This window comes from Heterodontus francisci, chromosome 41 (assembly GCF_036365525.1).
Source record: "Heterodontus francisci isolate sHetFra1 chromosome 41, sHetFra1.hap1, whole genome shotgun sequence".
Lineage (NCBI taxonomy): Eukaryota > Metazoa > Chordata > Chondrichthyes > Heterodontiformes > Heterodontidae > Heterodontus > Heterodontus francisci.
In genome coordinates, this window is record NC_090411.1 from 35,922,971 (window position 1) to 35,943,504 (window position 20,534).

Genomic DNA, 20,534 nt, shown 5'->3' on the forward strand with positions numbered 1-20,534 from the left:
GAGAGTGGGGAATTAATGAGAACCAAGGAAATGGTAGAGATTTTGAACAAATATTTTGTATTTGTTTTCACAGTAGAAAATCAGGGGACAAAAGGGAGGGAGGAACTTAAAATAATCACAATCACTAGAAAAAAAGTACTAGTAAAACTAATGGGAGTAAATGCTGACAAGTTCCCTGGACTTGAGGCCTGCATCCTAGGGTCTTAAAAGAAGTGGCTGTAGAGATAGTGGATGCATTGGCTATAATCGTCCAAAATTTCCTAGACTCTAGAAAGGTTCTAGTGGACTGGAAAACCGCAATGTAATACCATCATTCAAGAAAAGAGAGACAGACAGAAAGCAGGAAACTACTGACCAGTTAGCCTAACATCTGTCATCGGGAAAATGCTAGAATCCATCACTGAGTAGCAGGACATGTAGAAAATCGAAATACAATCAAGCAGAGTCAACAAGGTTCTATAAACGGAAATCATGTTTGACAAATTTTACAGTTCTTTGAGGATGTAACAAGCATGGTGGATAAAGGGAAACCCACAACGAGTGTTTAGGATCTAGAATGCACCGCCTGAGTATGGTGAAGGCGGATTCAATTGTGGAGGCTTTCAAAACAGAACTGGATAATTATCTGAAGAGAAACGATCTGCAGGGCTACGGGGAAAGGTGGGGAAGTGGGACTAGCTGAGTTGCTCTTGCAGAGATCTAACATGGGCATTATGGGCCGAATGGGGCTGTAACCATTCCACGATTCTATGTAGAGTATTTTGATTTCTAAAAGGAATTCAATAAGGTGCCACATAAAAGGTTATTGCACAAGATAACAGCATGGATAGAGGATTGGCAAACTAATGGTGGGGGGGGGGGGAAAAGAGAGTCAGGATAAATGGGTTATTTTCAGGTAAACTGTAATGGGATGTCAAGGGATCAGTACTGCAGCCTCAACTATTTACAATCTATATTAATGATTTGGATGAAGGGGCAGAGCATACTGTAGCCAAATTTGCTGACAATACAAAGATAGATGGGAAAGCAAGTTGCGAGGAGGACAGAGTCTGCAAGGGATATAGATAGGTTAAGAGTGGGTAAAAATTTGGCAAGGGAGTATAATGTGGGAAAATGTGAGGTTATCCACTTTGGTAGGAAGAATAGAAAAGCAAAATATTTAAATGGAGAGGCACTACAGAATGCTGTGTTAGAGGGATCTGGGTATCCTCATATGTGAATTACAATAAGTTAACATGCAGATACATCAAGTAATTAGGAAGGCAAATGGATTGTTGGCCTTATTGCAAAGGGGATGGAGTATAAAAGTAGGGAAGTCTTGCTACAACTGTACAGGCTGTCGGTGAAACCACACCTACAGTACTGCATATAGTTTGGGTTTCCTTATTTACTTATATTGGAAGCAGTTCAGAGAAGGTTCACTCGGCCGACTCCTGGGATGAAGGGGCTGTCTTAGGAGGAATGGTTGAGCAGGTTGGGCCTATGCTCATTGGAATTTAGATGAGAGGTAACCTTATTGAAGCACATATGATTCTGAGGGGGTCTTGACCAGGAAAATGCTGGAAGGATGTTTCCCCGCATCATAGTCAGAGTCATACAGCACAGAAACAGCCCCATCGTATCTGTGCATGCCATCAAGCACCTAACTATTCTAATCCCATTTATCCCCACTACCCTTCTTGAATAATGGTACCACATGCACTGTCCCTCAATCCTCTGGTACCTCTCCTGTGACCAAAGAGGATGTGAAAATTAGTGTCAGAGCCCCTGCTATCTCCTCCCTTGCTTCATAGAACTGCCGAGGTTACATCTCATCTGGGCCTGGGGACTTATCTACTTTTAAGCCCGCTAAAACAGCTAATACTTCCTCCGTTTCAATGCTAATACGTTCAAGTATATCACAATCCCCCTCCCTGATCTCTACACCTACATCGTTCTTCTCCATAGTGAACACAGCTGAAAAGTAATAATTTAAAACCTCACCTATGTCCTCCGGCTCCACACACACATTGCCACTTTGGTCCCTAATGGGCCCTACTCTTTCCCTGGTTATCCTCTTGCCCTTAATATACTTATAAAATGCCGTAGGATTTTCCTTTATCTTGCCTGCCAGTGTTTTTTCATGTCCCCTCTTCCCTCTCCTAATTACTTTAAGTACCCCCTACATTTTCTATAATTCTCTAATCCCTCCAATGTTTTCAGTGCTCTGAAACTGCCATAAGCCTTTTTTTCTCCTGATCCAATCCTCCTTATCCCTTGACATCCAGGGTTCCCTGGACTTGTTGGTCCTACCCTTCACCTTAACGGGTACATGTTGGCTCTGAACTCTCACTATTTCCTCTTTGAATGACTCCCACTGGTCTGATATGGACTTTCCTACAAATAGCTGTTCCCAGTCCACTTTGGCCAGATCCTGTTTTATCAGATTGAAATCAGCCGTCCCCCAATTCAGTACCTTTAATTTCCAGTCCATCTTTGTCCTTTTCTATAACTACCTTAAATCTTAGAGTTATGGTCACTATCCCTGAAATGCTCCCCCAATGACACTTCGATCACTTGTCCAGCTTCATTCCCTAGGATTAGGTCCAGTACTGCCCCTTCCCTTCAAGGACTTTCTACGTACTGGCTCAAAAAGCTCTCCTGTATGCATTTTAAGAATTCCACCCCCTTTAAGCCTTTTGCACTGAGACTATCCCCGTTGAATATATTCAAGGCTGAGTTAGACAGATTTTTGATCAACAAAGCAGCAGGCGCGCAAATTACCCACTCCTGACTCGGGGAGGTAGTGACGAAAAATAATACAGGACTCTTACGAGGCCCTGTAATTGGAATCAGTACATTTTAAATCCTTTAACGAGGATCTATTGGAGGGCAAGTCTGGTGCCAGCAACCTCGGTAATTCCGGTTCCAATAGCATATATTAAAGCTGAAACGGGCGGCACAGTGGTTAGCACCACAGCCTCACAGCTCCAGAGACCCGGGTTCAGTTCTGGGTACTGCCTGTGCGGAGTTTGCAAGTTCTCCCTGTGACCATGTGGGTTTCCGCCGGGTGCTCCAGTTTCCTCCCACAGCCAAAGACTTGCAGGTTGATAGGTAAATTGGCCATAGTAAATTGCCCCTAGTGTAGGTAGGTGGTAGTAGAATTGAGGGAAGGTGGGGATGTGGTAGGGAATATGGGATTAATGTAGGATTAGTATAAATGGGTGGCTGATGGTCGGCACACACTCGATGGGCCGAAGGGCCTGTTTCAGTGCTGTATCTCTCTATGACTAAGGAAGTCAAGGGTTATGGGGGACAGGCAGGCATGAACATGGAGTTGAGGCCACGATCAGATCAGCCATGGTCTTGAATGGCAGAGCAGGCTTGATGGGTCGAATGGCCTATTCCTGCTCCTATTTCTTATGTTTATGATCCATCATGCTCTGAACTTGTGTCTTGTAGATGGCGGACAGGCTTTGGGGAGGCAGAAGAGTTACTCGGTGCAAAATTCCCAGCTTCTGACGTGCTCTTGTAGCCACACTATTTATATGGCTGGCCTAGTTAAGTTTCTGGTCAATGGTGGACCCCACCCCCCCTGCCTCAAGGATGTTGATGGTGGAGGGTGGGGAATTCAATATGTGTTAATGCCATTGAATGTCAAGGGGAAATGGTTAGACTCTCTCGAAGATTTTCATTGCCTGGTATTTGTGTAAATGTTACTTGCCACTTATCAGCCCAACCCTGAATGTTGTTCAGGTCTTACTGCATGCGAGCATGGACTGCTTCAGTATCTGAGGGGCTGTGAATGGTACTGAACGCTGTGCAATCATCAGCCTACACCCTTATGTTGGAGGGAAGGTCATTGTTAAAACAGCTGAAGATGGTTGGGCCTCGAACAATATCCTGAGGAACTCCTATTACAATGTCCTGGGACTTTCCCATTGAATGATTTTGCTAGGGCTCCTCGATGCCACATTTGGTCGAATGAGCCTTGAAGTCAAGGACAGTCACTCTCACCTCACCTCTACAATTCACCTCTTTTGTCCATGTTTGGACCAAGGCTGTAATGAGGTTTGGAGTTGAGTGGCCCCAGTGGAACCCATGTAAAAGCTATAAATTTCATCCCTATAGAGCTGCAATTCATTAACCAAGTCAAAAGTGTGAATTGCCAGAGACCCTCAGTCTCAGAAACCATACAAGTGTTTAATGCAGTAGATTTATTAGTGGCAGTTAGTTGCACAAGTTCATTTCTCTCACCTTATCATTCAACATCAAATTATACACATTTTAAGTGTACAATTTAACAAATCACAATGTAGATGAAAAATGTAATTGGTCATAATTGATTCCAATATTTTACTGATGAAATAATGATTAAACATGGGAATTGCTAAATTGAGCAAATATACCGGAGGTCTTTCAAGTGTATTTACTGAGGCGGATGGGATGGTGGGGGGTTGCGGTTAACTAGTTTCAATTTCCACTTGTATAAAATCTGTTGTATTTCAGTATCTCATGTGAAAATTTTAAAGGCTAAAGTAGTGTACTAGTGAGTATCAGCAGGGTTGGAAGTCAAGGTGTTGCAGGCTTTGGTTAGTATTCAAACGTTGAGGATACTCTGACCAGAGGAATTACAAGTAAGTCACTTCTACCTCCTGACCTGGGGCTCTTGGAAGTGTTTTTTAAAACCTATTGCCATTAAATCCAGAGATAGTGGGTGAGCAGTCACACTATAGGCCAATGCTGGAAATGTGAAGGTGCGAGCTGAGTGGAGAAGAATTTGTAAATGAAGAGAAGCATTTTAAAATCAGTGCAATGGGGGCTGGGAGCCAGCAAGTCAGTAAGAGTGGATGATGATGAGTGGGACTTGGTGCTGGTGCAACTTGCGTAAGATAGAATGTGGAAAACCAGTGGGGAGAGCTCTAGGGTCAGAAGGCAAGATAGGTGTGCAGGAGAATTTTTTTTTTTTTTAAAAAAGAGTGGCGAAGATGGGCAAGGGAAGAAGGTAAGCCAATAGATGCATCTCAGCTGCATTAAAATATAACAAGGCTCTCAAAGAAAAAGATCACTGACCATTTCTCTAACAAATAGAACCACTGTTCTGTCTACAGTTAACTTTCACTCAAGCACAATCTTCAGGCACAAAAATACTCCCTTGCAGTAGCAACTATAGACATTTAATTCTTCTCACATGCCCCTGTATTTCTTTATTGTACTTATTGAAACCACATCGCATCAATGCAAAACAGGTTACATCTGATGCAGACTGATTTTTAGCTGAAAAAGCTAATCTTCAGCTGTACCCTCAGCAGCCCAAGACAAGAGCAGCAGACTGAAACCTCACTTCCATACAAAAGATCTTTGTGTTTCAGGCATTTTCCTCCTTGTAGAAATGCCTCATGACTGACTAAACAGAGACAGCTCTCCACACCTTTGCTGGCCTGCAGGTGGCGCGCACGAGCAGCAAATCAACTTTCTACTGATTTTCTTTTGATCCGGGTCCACCACCAGTCATCAGGAAGTTGCTGAGAATTCCGGTCACAAAGTTAAGCCAAGCACATACAAAACCACCATGCTACCAAGGCTCCAAAACACTAACTCCAACATATCCTGTCTTTCCATATATTCGGCTCTAACCTTTGTTGAAAGCTGTTGGAAAACCAGGCCTAGAACTTCACTCAATCAAACCTCAATGAGAGTTGCTGTCTAATGGCAATTTGTGTTCTATGATCTATGGTAATTGTGACTTTTCATCAGAAATCCAGGTTCAAATCCTTCCCAGAGGAGGCACACATCTAGCCTTTCAAATGCTCATTCCAAACCTGGAGAAGATCGAACAGCAGACACAAAGTCACACCCCAGGATATGAAGCCCCCATGCATTATGAGTCTGAACCAGTCTCGCCCAGAAACAACAGACAGTAACTGTGCAAAATGGAGATAAGCTCACTGGCACAGCTGGGAGATGTCTGTTGTTGGGGAACTCTGCACTGTACCTGACCCACTCCAGCCCTGCCAATGTGCAAGTGTCTGATTCCAAAACCAGTTACACCATCCAGACAAGAGTGTTATATGTAACAAAGAGCAAAGAACAGTACAGCACAGGAACAGGCCATTCGGCCCTCCAAGCCTGCGCCGATCTTGATGCCTGCCTAAGCTAAAACCTTCTGCACTTCAGGGGACTGTATCCCTCTATTCCCATCCTATTCATGTATTTGTCAAGATGCCTCTTAAACGTCGCTATCGTACCTGCTTCCACCACCTCCCCCGGCAGCAAGTTCCAGGCACTCACCACCCTCTGTGTAAAGAACTTGCCTCGCACATCCCCTCTAAACTTTGCCCCTTGAACCTTAAACCTATGTCCCCTAGTAACTGACTCTTCCACCCTGGGAAAAAGCTTCTGACTATCCACTCTGTCCATGCCACTCATAAATTTGTAAACCTCTATCATGTCACCCCTCCACCTCCGTCGTTCCAGTGAAAACAATCAGAGTTTTTCCAACCTCTCCTCATAACTAATGCCCTCCAGACCAGGCAACATCCTGGTAAACCTCTTCTGTACCCTCTCCAAAGCCTCCACCTCCTTCTGGTAGTGTGGCGACCAGAATTGCACGCAATATTCTAAGTGTGGCCTAACTAAAGTTCTGTACAGCTGCAGCATGACTTGCAAATTTTTATACTCTATGCCCCGACCGATGAAGGCAAGCATGCCGTACGCCTTCTTAACTACCTTGTCCACCTGCGCTGCCACTTTCAGTGACCTGTGGACATGTACGCCCAGATCTCTCTGCCTGTCAATACTCCTAAGGGTTCTGCCATTTACTGTATACTTCCCATCTGCATTAGATCTTCCAAAATGCATTACCTCACATTTGTCCGGATTAAACTCCATCTGCCATTTCTCCGCCCAAGTCTCCAACTGATCTATATCCTGCTGTATCCTCTGACAATCCTCATCATTATCCACAACTCCACCAACCTTTGTGTCGTCCGCAAACTTACTAATCAGACCAGCTACATTTTCCTCCAAATCATTTATATATACTACAAACAGCAAAGATCCCAGCACTGATCCCCGCAGAACACCACTAGTCACATCCCTCCATTCAGAAAAGCACCCTTCCACTGCTACTCTCTGTCTATGACTGAGCCAGTTCTGTATCCATCTTGCCAGCTCACCTCTGATCCCGTGTAAGTTCACCTTTTGTACCAGTCTGCCATGAGGGACCTTGTCAAAGGCTTTACTGAAGTCCATATAGACAACATCCACTGCCCTTCCTTCATCAATCATCTTTGTCACTTCCTCAAAACACTCAAAACAAGTTAGTGAGACACGACCTCCCCTTCACAAAACAATGCTGCCTCTCGCTAATAAGTTTGTTTGTTTCCAAATGGGAGTAAATCCTGTCCCGAAGAATCCTCTCTAATAATTTCCCTACCACTGACGTAAGGCTCACCGGCCTATAATTTCATGGATTATCCTTGCTACCCTTATTAAACAAAGGAACAACATTGGCTATTCTCCAGTCCTCTGGGACCTCACCTGTAGCCAATGAGGATGCAAAGATTTCTGTCAAGGCCCCAGCAATTTCTTCCCTTGCCTCCCTCAGTATTCTGGGGTAGATCCCATCAGGCCCTGGGGACTTATCTACCTTAATGCTTTGCAAGACACCCAAAACCACCTCCTTTTTGCTAATGAGATGACTGAGACTATCTACACTCCCATCCCTGGGCTCATCATCCACCAAGTCCTTCTCTTTGGCGAATACTGATGCAAAGTACTCATTTAGTAGCTCGCCCATTTCCTCTGGCTCCACACATAGATTCCCTTCTCTGTCCTTGAAAGGGCCAACCCTTTCCCTGGTTACCCTCTTGCTCTTTATATACGTATAAAAAGCCTTGGGACTTTCCTTAATCCTGTTTGCCAATGACTTTTCATGACCCATTTTAGCCCTTCTAACTCCTTGCTTAAGTTCCTTCCTACTGTCTTTATATTCCTCAAGGGAATCGTCTGTTCCTAGCCTTCCAGCCTTTACGAATGCTCTCTTTCTTTTTAGAACAAGATGGGCCGAATGGCCGCCTTCTGCACTGTAACGATTCTGTGAAAACACACCAGATGATATAAACAGGAAATGGACAGTGCAGTCAGCAATGGGGACTGGGACAGGAGGAGATTAAAATTCAGTGTTCAGGACTGTGGCTGCCACTTCCATGCATCAATTAACTGCAAAAAAATACATTTGATGGCTATGCTATCTCTCACAATGACACCCACGTAAAGCAACAAGTGAAAGCTTCTCCCTCCCAGCACACTGGAAACTGGCAGCCATCAGCAGTGCGTTCTTGAACTGTGTACTTTGAGAGAAACAAACGTGGAACCTCTCCACCTGGTCAATCTTCGCTTATTCTGTACATACCTTTAAATCCTGGGACACAAACGGTAAGGGTCCGTTCATCATGGCTGGTGTTGGTTTAAGATCAGAGAAGTTGGAGGCTTGAGTGTTGACCTGACTGGCTGCAAGAACAGGGATGATGTTCGTCGTGCTGGCTACAGATACACTGACTGGCTCTTTCCTGCAAGACAGATATCCAGTTAGGAAGCATTTATAAGGCGGATCAGAAGACTTCAACACATGAAAATATTTCATTAACTCCAGTCTACATTAACTGGTCTGTTCATCTTATGTAGCTGGGTGCCTTCTGGACAGTTTTGGGCCTTATTTGCTTTACTGACAGCAGCAGCCATGAATTCAGCAGCAAAACTAAAAGCAGCGTCTCAAGGATAACAATGCACGTTTTTGTAACTTTGCCTTCAGTATGTGGACAGCGCCCCATTTACTGCACCACCCTAAATGGAGTGGCTTGCTAGACAAGTTCAGAGAGAAACAGTCACGTAATGTACGACTGGAGTCACACGGAGAGCAGGAGTGTTAGGTGTAGCAGGTTCCCAAAATCTGTCAGCCCACAAGTTACTAGACGTCTTGAATTTGATTTCACAACTTGGTAGGATCAAACCAGTGACCTTTGGATTCCTAGCCCAGTGGTCCCACAATGGAAAATCCAATCCTCTGGATCTCTGAAGAATCAAACTTTTGCAAAACTTCTAATGCTTCGTTTCTTTGGTCATTTTTAGTGAGGCCTGGCATAATTGGACAGGGGTGATGAGCGCAAGATTGTGAGAACTGTATTGGAGGGATTACTGAACCAGTCAGTGCAGAGAGTTGTTCACTGTGTCACTGTTGTTTGCCACAGCACTATTGCAAGGCAATACAGAACAAGCTGCAGTACTCACACATTATTTTGTATGGGTGTAGTGCCAGTTGGCTGGCTGTTTGTACTGGAAGGAAGACTGTAGCTGTTCTGATGTTCCACACTGTTCTCAGCAACCACCGCACTATAACCTGAAAAACAGGTGCAATTCAAACAATTCAGCACCCCCAGACATTAGGTCCAGTATCAGTAACATGCCAAACTGTAAAAATACAGGAAATTCTGGAAATATTCAGGTCAGGCAGCACTGCTTTCAGAAAAACTGGTCTGATGAAAGGTCACAAACCTGAAACGTTAACTGTTTCTCTCTAGACTGATGATGTCTGGCCTGCTGAGTATTTCCAGTATTTCTTTATATATTTCAGATTTCCAGCATCCACAGTATTTTGTCTTTAGTATATATTCAGGAGTAGGTTCAGTATAAGATAGTATATATTCAGGAGTAAATATAGCACACATTTAGAAAATACAGCAAAATATGATACAGTACAGGTTCAGCAGCAACTCCTGAGGGTTTAACCGGAGCCTTGGGATGTATGTATAACGAGGTGAAGTTATCACACTGTCATGGTGAATAGGTCATTGTTACGGGGAGTTCAGTTTTTCATTTTTTTATGAAAATGGTGTCCAAAGCAATCAATGCTACAGAAAGAACTTCACAACCTCAGGATGTTCCAAAGTGCTTTACAGCCAATTTATAACAAGTGTCATCACTGTTATAATGTAGGAAACGCAGCAGCCAATTTAGGCCTAGCAAGCTGCCACAAACAGCAATGGGATAAATGACTAGATAATCTGTTTTAGTGATGTTAGGATAAATATTGACTTGAACCCACAACCTTCTGACTCAGGTGAAAGTGCTAACACTAAGCCAAGGCACATTTTAGTCAGTGTCCTATTTCCCTGAATATCAACATCAGGCACTTCAAGGTGAGGTACATCATCAGTTAGATGAAGAGTAAAGCTGCCCCTATTCTGCACCAACATGCCTCAGCCCAAACAGTGGAACAAAAGCCCTCTCTAAACCAGTGTGGCATCCTCTTATGAGCTTTCTGAGTGAGGTAGTCAACTTTGTGCCAATTAGTACCAGTTTTATGTTGTGGATTGACACTATTCTAAATGGATTTGATGTGGGACCCTTACAGTCAGCAGACAGAAGAGACTTTAAGCCTAAAAGACCGAGCAGGGTCCCAGGGAGGAAAGGGTTAGTGTTTAACCCACTGCACCGCACAGTCCCCATCAATTTTATTGATGCTTGGAGGTAAACACTGAAGACGTATGCACATCACATTAAAACTGTAGTGACAGCAAGCAGTATTACGTACTTGCAGTTCCATTTTGCTGCTTGCTGGTGGGAATGGGCACAGCATTGGCAGGTCTCGACTGGAATGAGCTGGTGGTATTGACTGTTGTGGTTCCTGCTGCCACAGCTGCTGCATAGGCAGAGACTGAATTGGTCCCTTGCGTCCTGAAAAACAGACATGAGAAAAATCAATAATGAACCATTCCTTCAAATCAATGGATCAATCTGAGCAAGGGAGGGCATCATAGCAACTTGCTCAAGTGGTCCAAGGATCATTGCCTTCACTACCCTACCTACCTAGTCCATTCCAGTTCGTGTGTTGTCGTCCCTGGAATCAGGTCTAAATTTGCCTTTCACCAGTTTGAACTACTGTCCCCTTGCTCCAGTGCCATAAAAACTGAATTAACATGGCCTCAATTGCTTTCTGAAAAATATTCTTACAAGTATGTCTACTTCTACAAGGTCTCTTAGGTCATCATCTTTCATAAGAAGGTTTAACACCTCAAATCTGCTCCGTATTCAATGAGATCACAGCTGATCTATACCTTAACTCCATCTAACCACCTTAAGTACATAAATAGGAGTAGACTATACAGCCCCTCAAGCCTACGCCGGCATTCAAGATGATCATGGCTGATCTTCTACCTCGACTACACTTTCCCTCCCTCTCCCTAGTTCCCTTCATTTTCCGACTAAAAATGCCTATCTCAACCTTAAATATGCTCAACGATGGAGCATCGAAAGCCCTCTGCGGTAGAGAATTCCAAAGATTCACAACTCTCAGTGAAGAAATTTCTCCATCTTAATCCGAAATGATTATCCCCTTATCCTGAGACTGTGCCCCATGTTCTAGATTCCCCAAGCAGGGTAAACAACCTGAATCTCTTCCCTGTCAAGCCCCTTCAGAATTGTGTATGTTTCAATGAGATCACCTCTCATTCTTCTAAACTCCAAGAGTACAGGCCTAATTTACTCAGCCTAAAATAGGACAACACTCTCATCCCAGGAATCAACCTAGTGAACCTTCCTTGTACTGTCTCCAATGCAAGTATATCTTCCCTTAGTTATGGAGACCAAAACTGTGCACAGTACCCCAGTGTAGTCTCACCAAAGTCCTATACAACTGGAACAAAACTTCCTAATTCTTGTGCTCCAATCTCCTCGCAATAAAGGCCAATATGCCATTTTCCCCTTCCTAATTGCTTGCAGTACTTGGATGCTGATTTTGTGTTCTTTGTACGAGTACACCCAAATCTCTGAACATTTAGAAGTTTCACTTTTTAAAAAGTGATTCTGCTTTTCTGTTCTTACTGAGCGAATAAAACCCCATAGTTCCCAACATTACACTCCATCTGCCATTTTGTTTCCCACTTACTTAACCTGTCTATCTCTTAGCAGCCTCTTTGTGCCCTCCTCACAGCTTACATTCCCATCTAGCTTTGCATCATCGTCAAACTTAGATAAATTACTCTGTCGCTAAATCATGAATATAGATTGTAAATAGCTGAGGCCCAGCATTGATCCTTATGGCACTCTACTAGTTGCATTTTCATGTTGGTAGACTGTATTTACCCCTCACTCTGCTTCCTGTCTGTTAACCAAGCCTCTATCTACGCAACCTTATCTTGTGTATTAACCTTTTGCGTGGCATCTTATTGAATGCCTTTTGGAAATCCAGGTATACAACATTTACTGGTTCCCCTTTATCTACTCTACTAGTTATTCAAAAAAATGAAAATGTGTCACAGGCTTTTCCTTTAGTAAAGGGCGACACAGTGGCGCAGTGGTTAGCACCGCAGCCTCACAGCTCCAGCAACCCAGGTTCGATTCTGGGTACTGCCTGTGCGGAGTTTGCAAGTTCTCCCTGTGACCGCGTGGGTTTCCGCCGTGTGCTCCAGTTTCCTCCCACAGCCAAGGACTTGCAGGTTGGTAGGTAAATTGGCCATTGTAAATTGCCCCTAGTGTAGGTAGGTGGTAGGAGAATGGTGGGGACGTGGTAGGGAATATGGGATTAATGTAGGATTAGTATAAATGGGTGGTTGTTGGGCGGCACAGACTCGGTGGGCCGAAGGGCCTATTTCAGTGCTGTATCTCTATGACTATGACTAAAGCCATGTTGACTTGTCCTAATCATAGTTTGCTTTCTTAAGTGCACTGTCAAGACTTCCTTAATGATAGATTCCAGCATTTTCCCAACGACTGATGTCAGGCTACCTGGCTTCCAGTTCATCATTTCCTCTGGCCCTCCATTCTTGAAAAGTGGTGTAAGATTTCACAACTTCCAATCTGAGGGGACTGTTCCCAAATCTAAAGAATTTTGGAAAATCATAGCCAATGCATTCACTATCGCTGTAGCTATCTCTTTTAGAACCCTAAGGTGCAGACCATCAGGTCTTGGGTTTGTCAGATTTTAGTCCCTCAAGTTTCCCCAATACTTTTTCTCTGCGGATATTAATTTCCTCACTCTTTTTAGCCCCTAGGTTACTGTCTATTTCTGGTATGAAACTCGTCTTCGACTGAAGACAGACACAAAATATTTGTTCAATGCTTTTTGAAAATCCAAGTACACGAGATATATCCGACTAGTTACATTCTCAAAAAAAACTTACATTTGTCAAAATTTTCATTAAACCATGTTGACTTTGTCTGATCATACTTTCCTTCCTATCTTAGAAAATCATAATAAGTTGTCAAGAGGCGGCATGGAGTCAACAAAAGGGATATAGATAGGTTAAGCGAGTGGGCAAAAATTTGGCAGATGGAGTACAATGTGGGAAATTGTGAAATTGTCCATTTTGGCATGAAGAGGAGAAAAGCCGTATACTATTTAAATGGAGAGAGACTGCAGAACTCTACGGTACAGAGGGATCTGAGTGCCCTGGTACATGAATCACAAAAAGTTAGTATGCAGATACAGAAAGTGTTTAAGGAGACAAAAGGATTGTTAGCAGTTATTGCAAGGGGAATCAAGTATAAAAGTAGGGAAGTTTTACTGTAGCTTTCCAGGGCCTTGGCGAGACCATATCTGGAGTACTGTGCAGAGTTTTGGTCTCCTTATTTGAAAAAGGATATAATTGCGTTAGCAGTTCAGAGAAGGTTCACTCGACTCATTCCAGGGACGAAGGGCTTATCTCATGAAGAAAGGTTGTACCTTTGGGCCTATACACAGAGTTTAGAAGAATGAGAGTTGATCTTATTGAAACATACAAGCTCCTGAGGAGCCTTGATAGAGTGGATACGGGGAGGATGCTTCCTCTTGTGGGGGAGACTACAACTAGGGGACACAGTTTAAGAATTAGAGGTCTCCCTTTTAAGACAGAGATGAGGAGAATTTTTTTTTCTCTCAGAGGGTCATTAGTCTGTGGAATTCCCTTCCCCAGAAAGCAGTGGAGGCTGAGTCATTGAATTTGCTCAAAGTGGATCGAGACAGATTTTTGATAGACAAGGGAGTCAAGGGTTACGGGTGGAAAGTGGAGTTGAGACCACAACCAGATTAGCCATGACCTTATCGAATGGCAAAGCAGGCTCAAAGGGCCAAATGGCCTATTCTTGCTCCTAAGTCCTATGTCCAAGTGCACTGTTAAGACTTCCTTAATAATAGATTGCAGCAATTTTCCGACAACTGATTGGCTCCGTAACCCTTAATATCCTTTCAAAACAAAAAAATCAATCTCAGTTTTGAAATTTTCAATTGACCCCCTTCCGCCACACAGCCTTAAGTTTTTGTGGGGGTGGGGTGCTTTCCAGATTTCCACCGCTCTTTGTGTGAAGTGCTTTCTGACATCACACCTGAATGGCCTGGTCCGGATTTTGAGGTTATGACTGAAGGGACCAGGTTCTGCCAGTCTTTGCTCCCAGCTCAGCACTGACACTGGGGGAAAAGCAGCCTCAGTGTTACACGTGCAAATAGAATTAATTTGAATGCTTCAAACAATGAAAATGCCGCCTCTGAAACCTCATATGAAGGTATGAATTAGGAGAAGTAGGCCATTCGGCCCCTTGAGCCTGCTCCGCCATTCAATAAGATCTGGTAGATGTGTTTGTGTCTTGACCTCCACACTCCCATCTACACCCGATAATCCTGAATTCCTTTTCCTAACAAAAATCTACCTACCTCTGCCTTAAAAATATTCAATGACCCCGCCTCCACCACTTTCTGAAGCAGAGTTCCAAAGTCGCACAATCCTCAAAAGAAAATTCTCTTCATCTCTGTCCGAATTTTAAAACAGTGCCCCCTAGTTCTGGACTCACCCACAAGAGGAAACATCCTTTCCACATCCACTTTGTCGAGACCATTCAGGATCTTATAAATGTCAATCAAGTTTCCCCTCACTTCTAAACTCCAGTGAAAATAAGCCCAGTCTGTCCAACCTTTCTTCATAAGGGGGGAGGCAATGGCGTAATGGTATTGTCACTGGACTAGTAACCCAGAGACCCAGGATACTGCTCTGGGGACATGGGTTCGAATCCCACAGTAGGAGGAGGAATCTGAATTCAATTCATAAATCTGGAATTAAAAGTTAGTCTAATGATGTCCATGAAATGAAACCATTTTTGTAAAAACCCATCTGGTTCACTAATGTCCTTTAGATTTAGAGATACAGCACTGAAACAGGCCCTTCGGCCCACCGAGTCTGTGCCGACCATTAACCACCCATTTTATACTAATCCTACCACATCCTCACCTGTCCCTATATTCCTCTACCACCTACCTATACTAGGGGCAATTTATAATGGCCAATTTACCTATCAACCTGCAAGTCTTTTGGCTGTTGGAGGAAACCGGAGCACCCGGAGGAAACCCACGCAGACACGGAGAACTTGCAAACTGCACACAGGCAGTACCCAGAATTGAACCCGGGTCGCTGGAGCTGTGAGGCTGCGGTGCTAACCACTGCGCCACCCTAGGGAAGGAACAAAGAACAAAGAACAGTACAGCACAGGAACAGGCCATTCGGCCCTCCAAGCCTGTGCCGATCTGGATGCCTGCCGAAACTAACACCATCTGCACTTCCAGGGCCCATATCCCTCTATTCCCTTCCTATTCATATATTTGTCAAGATGTCTCTTAAACGTCGCTATCGTATCTGCTTCCACCACCTCCCCTGGCAGCAAGTTCCAGGCACACACCACCCTCTGTGTAACAAAACTTGCCTCGTACATCCCCTCTAAACTTTGCCCCTCGCACCTTAAACCTATGTCCCCTAGTAACTGACTCTTCCACCCTGGGAAAAAGCTTCTGACTATCCACCCTGTCCATGCTGCTCATAACTTTGTAAACCTCTATCATGTCGCCCCTCCACCTCCGTCGTTCCAGTGAAAACAATCCGAGTTTTTCCAACCTCTCCTCATAGCTAATGCCCTCCAGACCAGGCAACATCCTGGTAAACCTCCTCTGTACCCTCTCCAAAGCCTCCACGTCCTTCTGGTAGTGTGGCGACCAGAATTGCACGCAATATTCTAAGTGTGGCCTAACTAAGGTTCTGTACAGCTGCAACATGACTTGCCAATTTTTATACTCTATGCCCCGACCGATGATGGCAAGCATGCCGTATGCCTTCTTGACTACCTTATCCACCTGCGCTGCCACTTTCAGTGACCTGTGGACCTGTACACCCAGATCTCTCTGCCTGTCAGTACTCCTAAGGGTTCTGCCATTTACTGTATACCTCCCATCTGCATTAGACCTTCCAAAATGTATTACCTCACATTTGTCCGGATTAAACTCCATCTGCCATTTCTCCACCCAAGTCTCCAACCGATCTATATCCTGCTGTATCCTCTGACAATCCTCATCACTATCCGCAACTCCACCAACCTTTGTGTCATCCGCAAACTTACTAATCAGACCAGCTACATTTTCCTCCAAATCATTTATATATACTACAAACAGCAAAGGTCCCAGCACTGATCCCTGCGGAACACCACTAGTCACATCCCTCCATTCAGAAAAACACCCATCCACTGTTACCCTCTATCTTCTGTGACCGATCCAGTTCTGTATCCATCTTGCCAGCTCACCTCTGATCCCATATGACTTCAACCTTTTGCACCAGTCTGCCATGCGGGACCTTGTCAAAGGCTTTACTAAAGTCCATATAGACAACATCCACCGCCCTTCCCTCATCAATCATCTTCGTCACTTCCTCAAAAAACTCAATCAAATTAGTAAGACACGACCTCCCCTTCACAAAACCATGCTGTCTCTCGCTAATAAGTTCGTTGTTTCCAAATGGGAGTAAATCCTGTCCCGAAGAATCCTCTCTAATAGTTTCCCTACCACTGACGCAAGGCTCACCGGCCTATAACTTCCTGGATTATCCTTTCCACACTTATTAAACAAAGGAACAACATTGGCTATTCTCCAGTCCTCTGGGACCTCACCTGTAGCCAATGAGGATGCAAAGATTTCTGTCAAGGCCCCAGCAATTTCTTCCCTTGCCTCCCTCAGTATTCTAGGGTAGATCCCATCAGGCCCTGGGGACTTATCTACCTTAATGCTTTGCAAGACACCCAACACCTCTTCCTTTTTGATAATGAGATGACTGAGACTATCTGCACTCCCTTCCCTAGGCTCATCATCCACCAAGTCCTTCTCCTTGGTGAACACTGATGCAAAGTACTCATTTAGCACCTCGCCCATTTCCTCTGGCTCCACGCATAGATTCCAATCTCTGTCCTTGAGTGGGCCAACCCTTTCCCCGGTTACCCGCTTGCTCTTTATATATGTATAAAAAGCTTTGGGAATTTCCTTAATCCTGTTTGCCAATCTGCTGTCCTCACCTGGTCTGGCCTCCATGTGACTCCAGATGACTCTTGTATGCCCTCTGAAATGGCTTAGCAAGCCACTCAGTTGTACTGAACAGCTATGAAGTCAATAAAAAGGAATGAAGCCGGACGGACCACCCAGCATTGACCTAGGCACCAGAACCGACAACGGCAAACCCAGCCCTGTCGACCCTGCAAAGTCCTCCTTACTAACATCTGGGGTCTTGTGCCAAAGTTGGGAGAGCTGTCCCACAGCTGTCCCAAGCAACAGCCTGACACAGTCATACTCACAGAATCATACCGTACAGACAATGTCCCAGACACTGCCATCACCCTCCCCAGCTATGTCCTGCCCCACCGGCAGTAGCACACACAGAGTGAACCGAATTGGCTGAACTCTGGCATCTGTGATGCTGGGGACTTTAGGAGGAGGCCTAGATGGATCATCAACTTGGCACTTCTGGATGGACAGACCAAGCAGAAGTGGCGGCACAGTGGTATACAGTAGGGAGGGAGTTGCCCTGGGAGTCCTCAACATCGACTCCAGGCCCCATGAAGTCTCATGGCATCAGGTCAAACATGGGCAAAGAAACCTCCTGCTGATTACCACCTACTGCCCTCCCTCAGCTGATGAGTCAGTACTCCTCCATGTTGAACACCACTTGGAGGAAGCACTGAGGGTGGCAAGGGCACAGAATGTACTCTGGGTGGGGGACTTCAATGTCCATCACCAAGAGTGGCTCGGCAGCACCACTACTGCGAGCCCTAAAGGACATAGCTGCTAGACTGGGTCTGCAGCAGGTGGTGAGGGAACCAACAAGTGGGAAAAACATACTCGTCCTCACCAATCTGCCTGCCGCAGGTGCATCTGTCTATGACAGTATTGGTAGGAGTGACCACCGCACAGTCCTTGTGGAGAAGTCGTCCCGTCTTTACATTGAGGATACCGTCCATCGTGTTGTGTGGCACTATCGCCATGCAAAATGGGATAGATTTCAAACAGATCTAGCAATGCAAAACTGGGTACCCATGAGGCGCTGTGGGCCATCAGCAGCAGCAGAATTGTATTCAACCACAATCTATAACCTCATAACCCCCACTCTACCATTACCATCAAGCCAGGAGACCAACCCTGGTTCAAAGAAGAGTGCAGGAGTGCATGCCAGGAGCAGCACCAGGCATACCTCATAATGTGGTGTCAACTTGGTAAAGCTACAACAGAGGACTACTTGCATGCCAAACTGCATAAGCAGCATGCAATAGACAGAGCTAAGCAATCCCATAATCAACGGATCAGATCCAAGCTCTGCAGTCCTGTCACATCCAGCCGTGAATGGTGCAGGACAATGAAACAACTAACTGGAGGTTGTTCAATGATGAGGGAGCCCAGCACATCAGTGCAAAAGATAAGGCTGAAGCATTTGCAACAATCTTCAGCCAGTAATGCCAAGTTGATGATCCATCTCGGCCTCCTCCTGAAGTGCTCAGCATCACAGATGCCAAACTTCAGCGAATTGGATTCCCTCCGCGTGATATCAAGAAACAACTGAAAGCACTGGATACGGCAAAGGCTATGGGCCCTGATAATATTCCGGCAATAGTACTGAATACCTGTGCTCCAGAACCTGCCGCGCCCCGAGCCAAGCTGTTCCAGTATAGCTACAATACCGACATCTACTCGGCAATGTGGAAAATTGCCCAGGTATGTCCTGTACACAAAAAGCAGGACAAGTCCAACCCGGCCAATTACCACCTCATCAGTCTACTCTCAATCAGTAAAGTGATGGAAGGAGTTATCAACAGTGCCATTAAGCAGCACTTGCTTAGCAATAACCTGCTCAGTGACGCTCAGTTTGGGTTCCGCCAGGGCCACTCAGCTCTTGACCTCATTACAGCCTTGGTTCAAACATGGACAAAAGAGCTGAACTCAAGAGGTGAGGTGAGAGTGACTGCCCTTGACATCAAGGCAGCATTTGACCGAATATGGCATCAAGGAGCCCTAGCAAAACTGAAGTCAATGGGAATCAGGGGGAAAACCCTCCACTGGCTGGAGTCATACCTAACGCAAAGGAAGATGAGTGTGGTTGTTGGAGGTCAATCATCTGAGCTCCAGGACATCACTGCAGGCGTTCCTCAGGGTAGTGTCCTAGGCCCAACCATCTTCAGCTGCTTCATCAATGACCTTCCTTCAATCATAAGGTCAGAAGTGGGGATGTTCGCTGATGATTGCACAAAGTTCAGCACCAATCGTGACCCCTCAGATACTGAAGCAGTCAGTGTAGAAATGCAGCAAGACCTGCACAATATCCAGGCTTGGCTGATAAGTGGCAAGTTACATACGCACCACACAAGTGTCAGGCAATGACCATCTCCAACAAGAGAGAATCTAACCATCTCCCCTTGACATTCAATGACATTACCATCGCTGAATCCCCCACTATCAACATCCTAGGTGCTACCATTGACCAGAAACTGAACTGGAGTAGCCATATAAATACCACGGCTACAAGAGCAGGTCAGAGGCTAGGAATCCTGAGGCGAGTAACTCATCTCCTGACTCCCCAAAGCTTGTCCACCATCTACAAGGCACAAGTCAGGAGTGTGATGGAATACTCTCCACTTGCCTGGATTGGTGCAGCTCCAACAACACGCAAGAAGCTCAACACCATCCAGGACAAAGCAGCCCACTTGATTGGCACCCCATCCACAAACATTCACTCCCTCCACCACCGATGCACAGTGGCAGCAGTGTGTACCATCTACAAGATGCACTGCAGCAACACACCAAGACTCCTTAGATAACACCTTCCAAACCCACGACCTCTACCACCTAGAAGGACAAGGGCAGCAAATGCATGGGAACACCACCACTTGCAAGTTCCCCTCCAAGTCACACACCATCCTGATTTGGAACGATATCGCCGTTCCTTCACTGTCACTGGGTCAAAATCCTGGAACGCCCTTCCGAACAGCACTGTGGGTGTATCTACCCAACATGGACTGCAGTGGCTCAAGAAGGTAGCTCACCACCACCTTTTCAAGGGCAATTAAGGATGGGCAATAAATGCTGGCCCAGACAGAGACACCCACATCCCATGAATGAATTTTAAGAATAAACAACCCGCTCATTCCAAGTATCAATCTAGTAAATTTCCTCTGAACATCCTCCAACGCATGGCATGAATTCTAGCATCAGCTAAGAAAATTTACGAACA

The 20,534-nt window shown here is 45.1% G+C and overlaps 1 protein-coding gene across 3 annotated transcripts in view; it reads right to left on the bottom strand.

The window, feature by feature from the left end:
* Nucleotides 1-20,534, bottom strand: part of LOC137353488 (CCR4-NOT transcription complex subunit 3-like) — a 100,800-nt gene that overhangs the window by 11,853 nt on the left and 68,413 nt on the right. For all 3 annotated transcript variants that reach the window (XM_068019817.1, XM_068019816.1, XM_068019815.1), the window contains exons 13-15: nucleotides 10,574-10,716; nucleotides 9,271-9,379; nucleotides 8,396-8,552 (exon numbers count right to left, since the gene is read on the bottom strand). In XM_068019817.1, coding sequence (XP_067875918.1) covers nucleotides 8,396-8,552; nucleotides 9,271-9,379; nucleotides 10,574-10,716 — 409 coding nt within the window. The remainder of the gene's footprint in view (nucleotides 1-8,395; nucleotides 8,553-9,270; nucleotides 9,380-10,573; nucleotides 10,717-20,534) is intronic.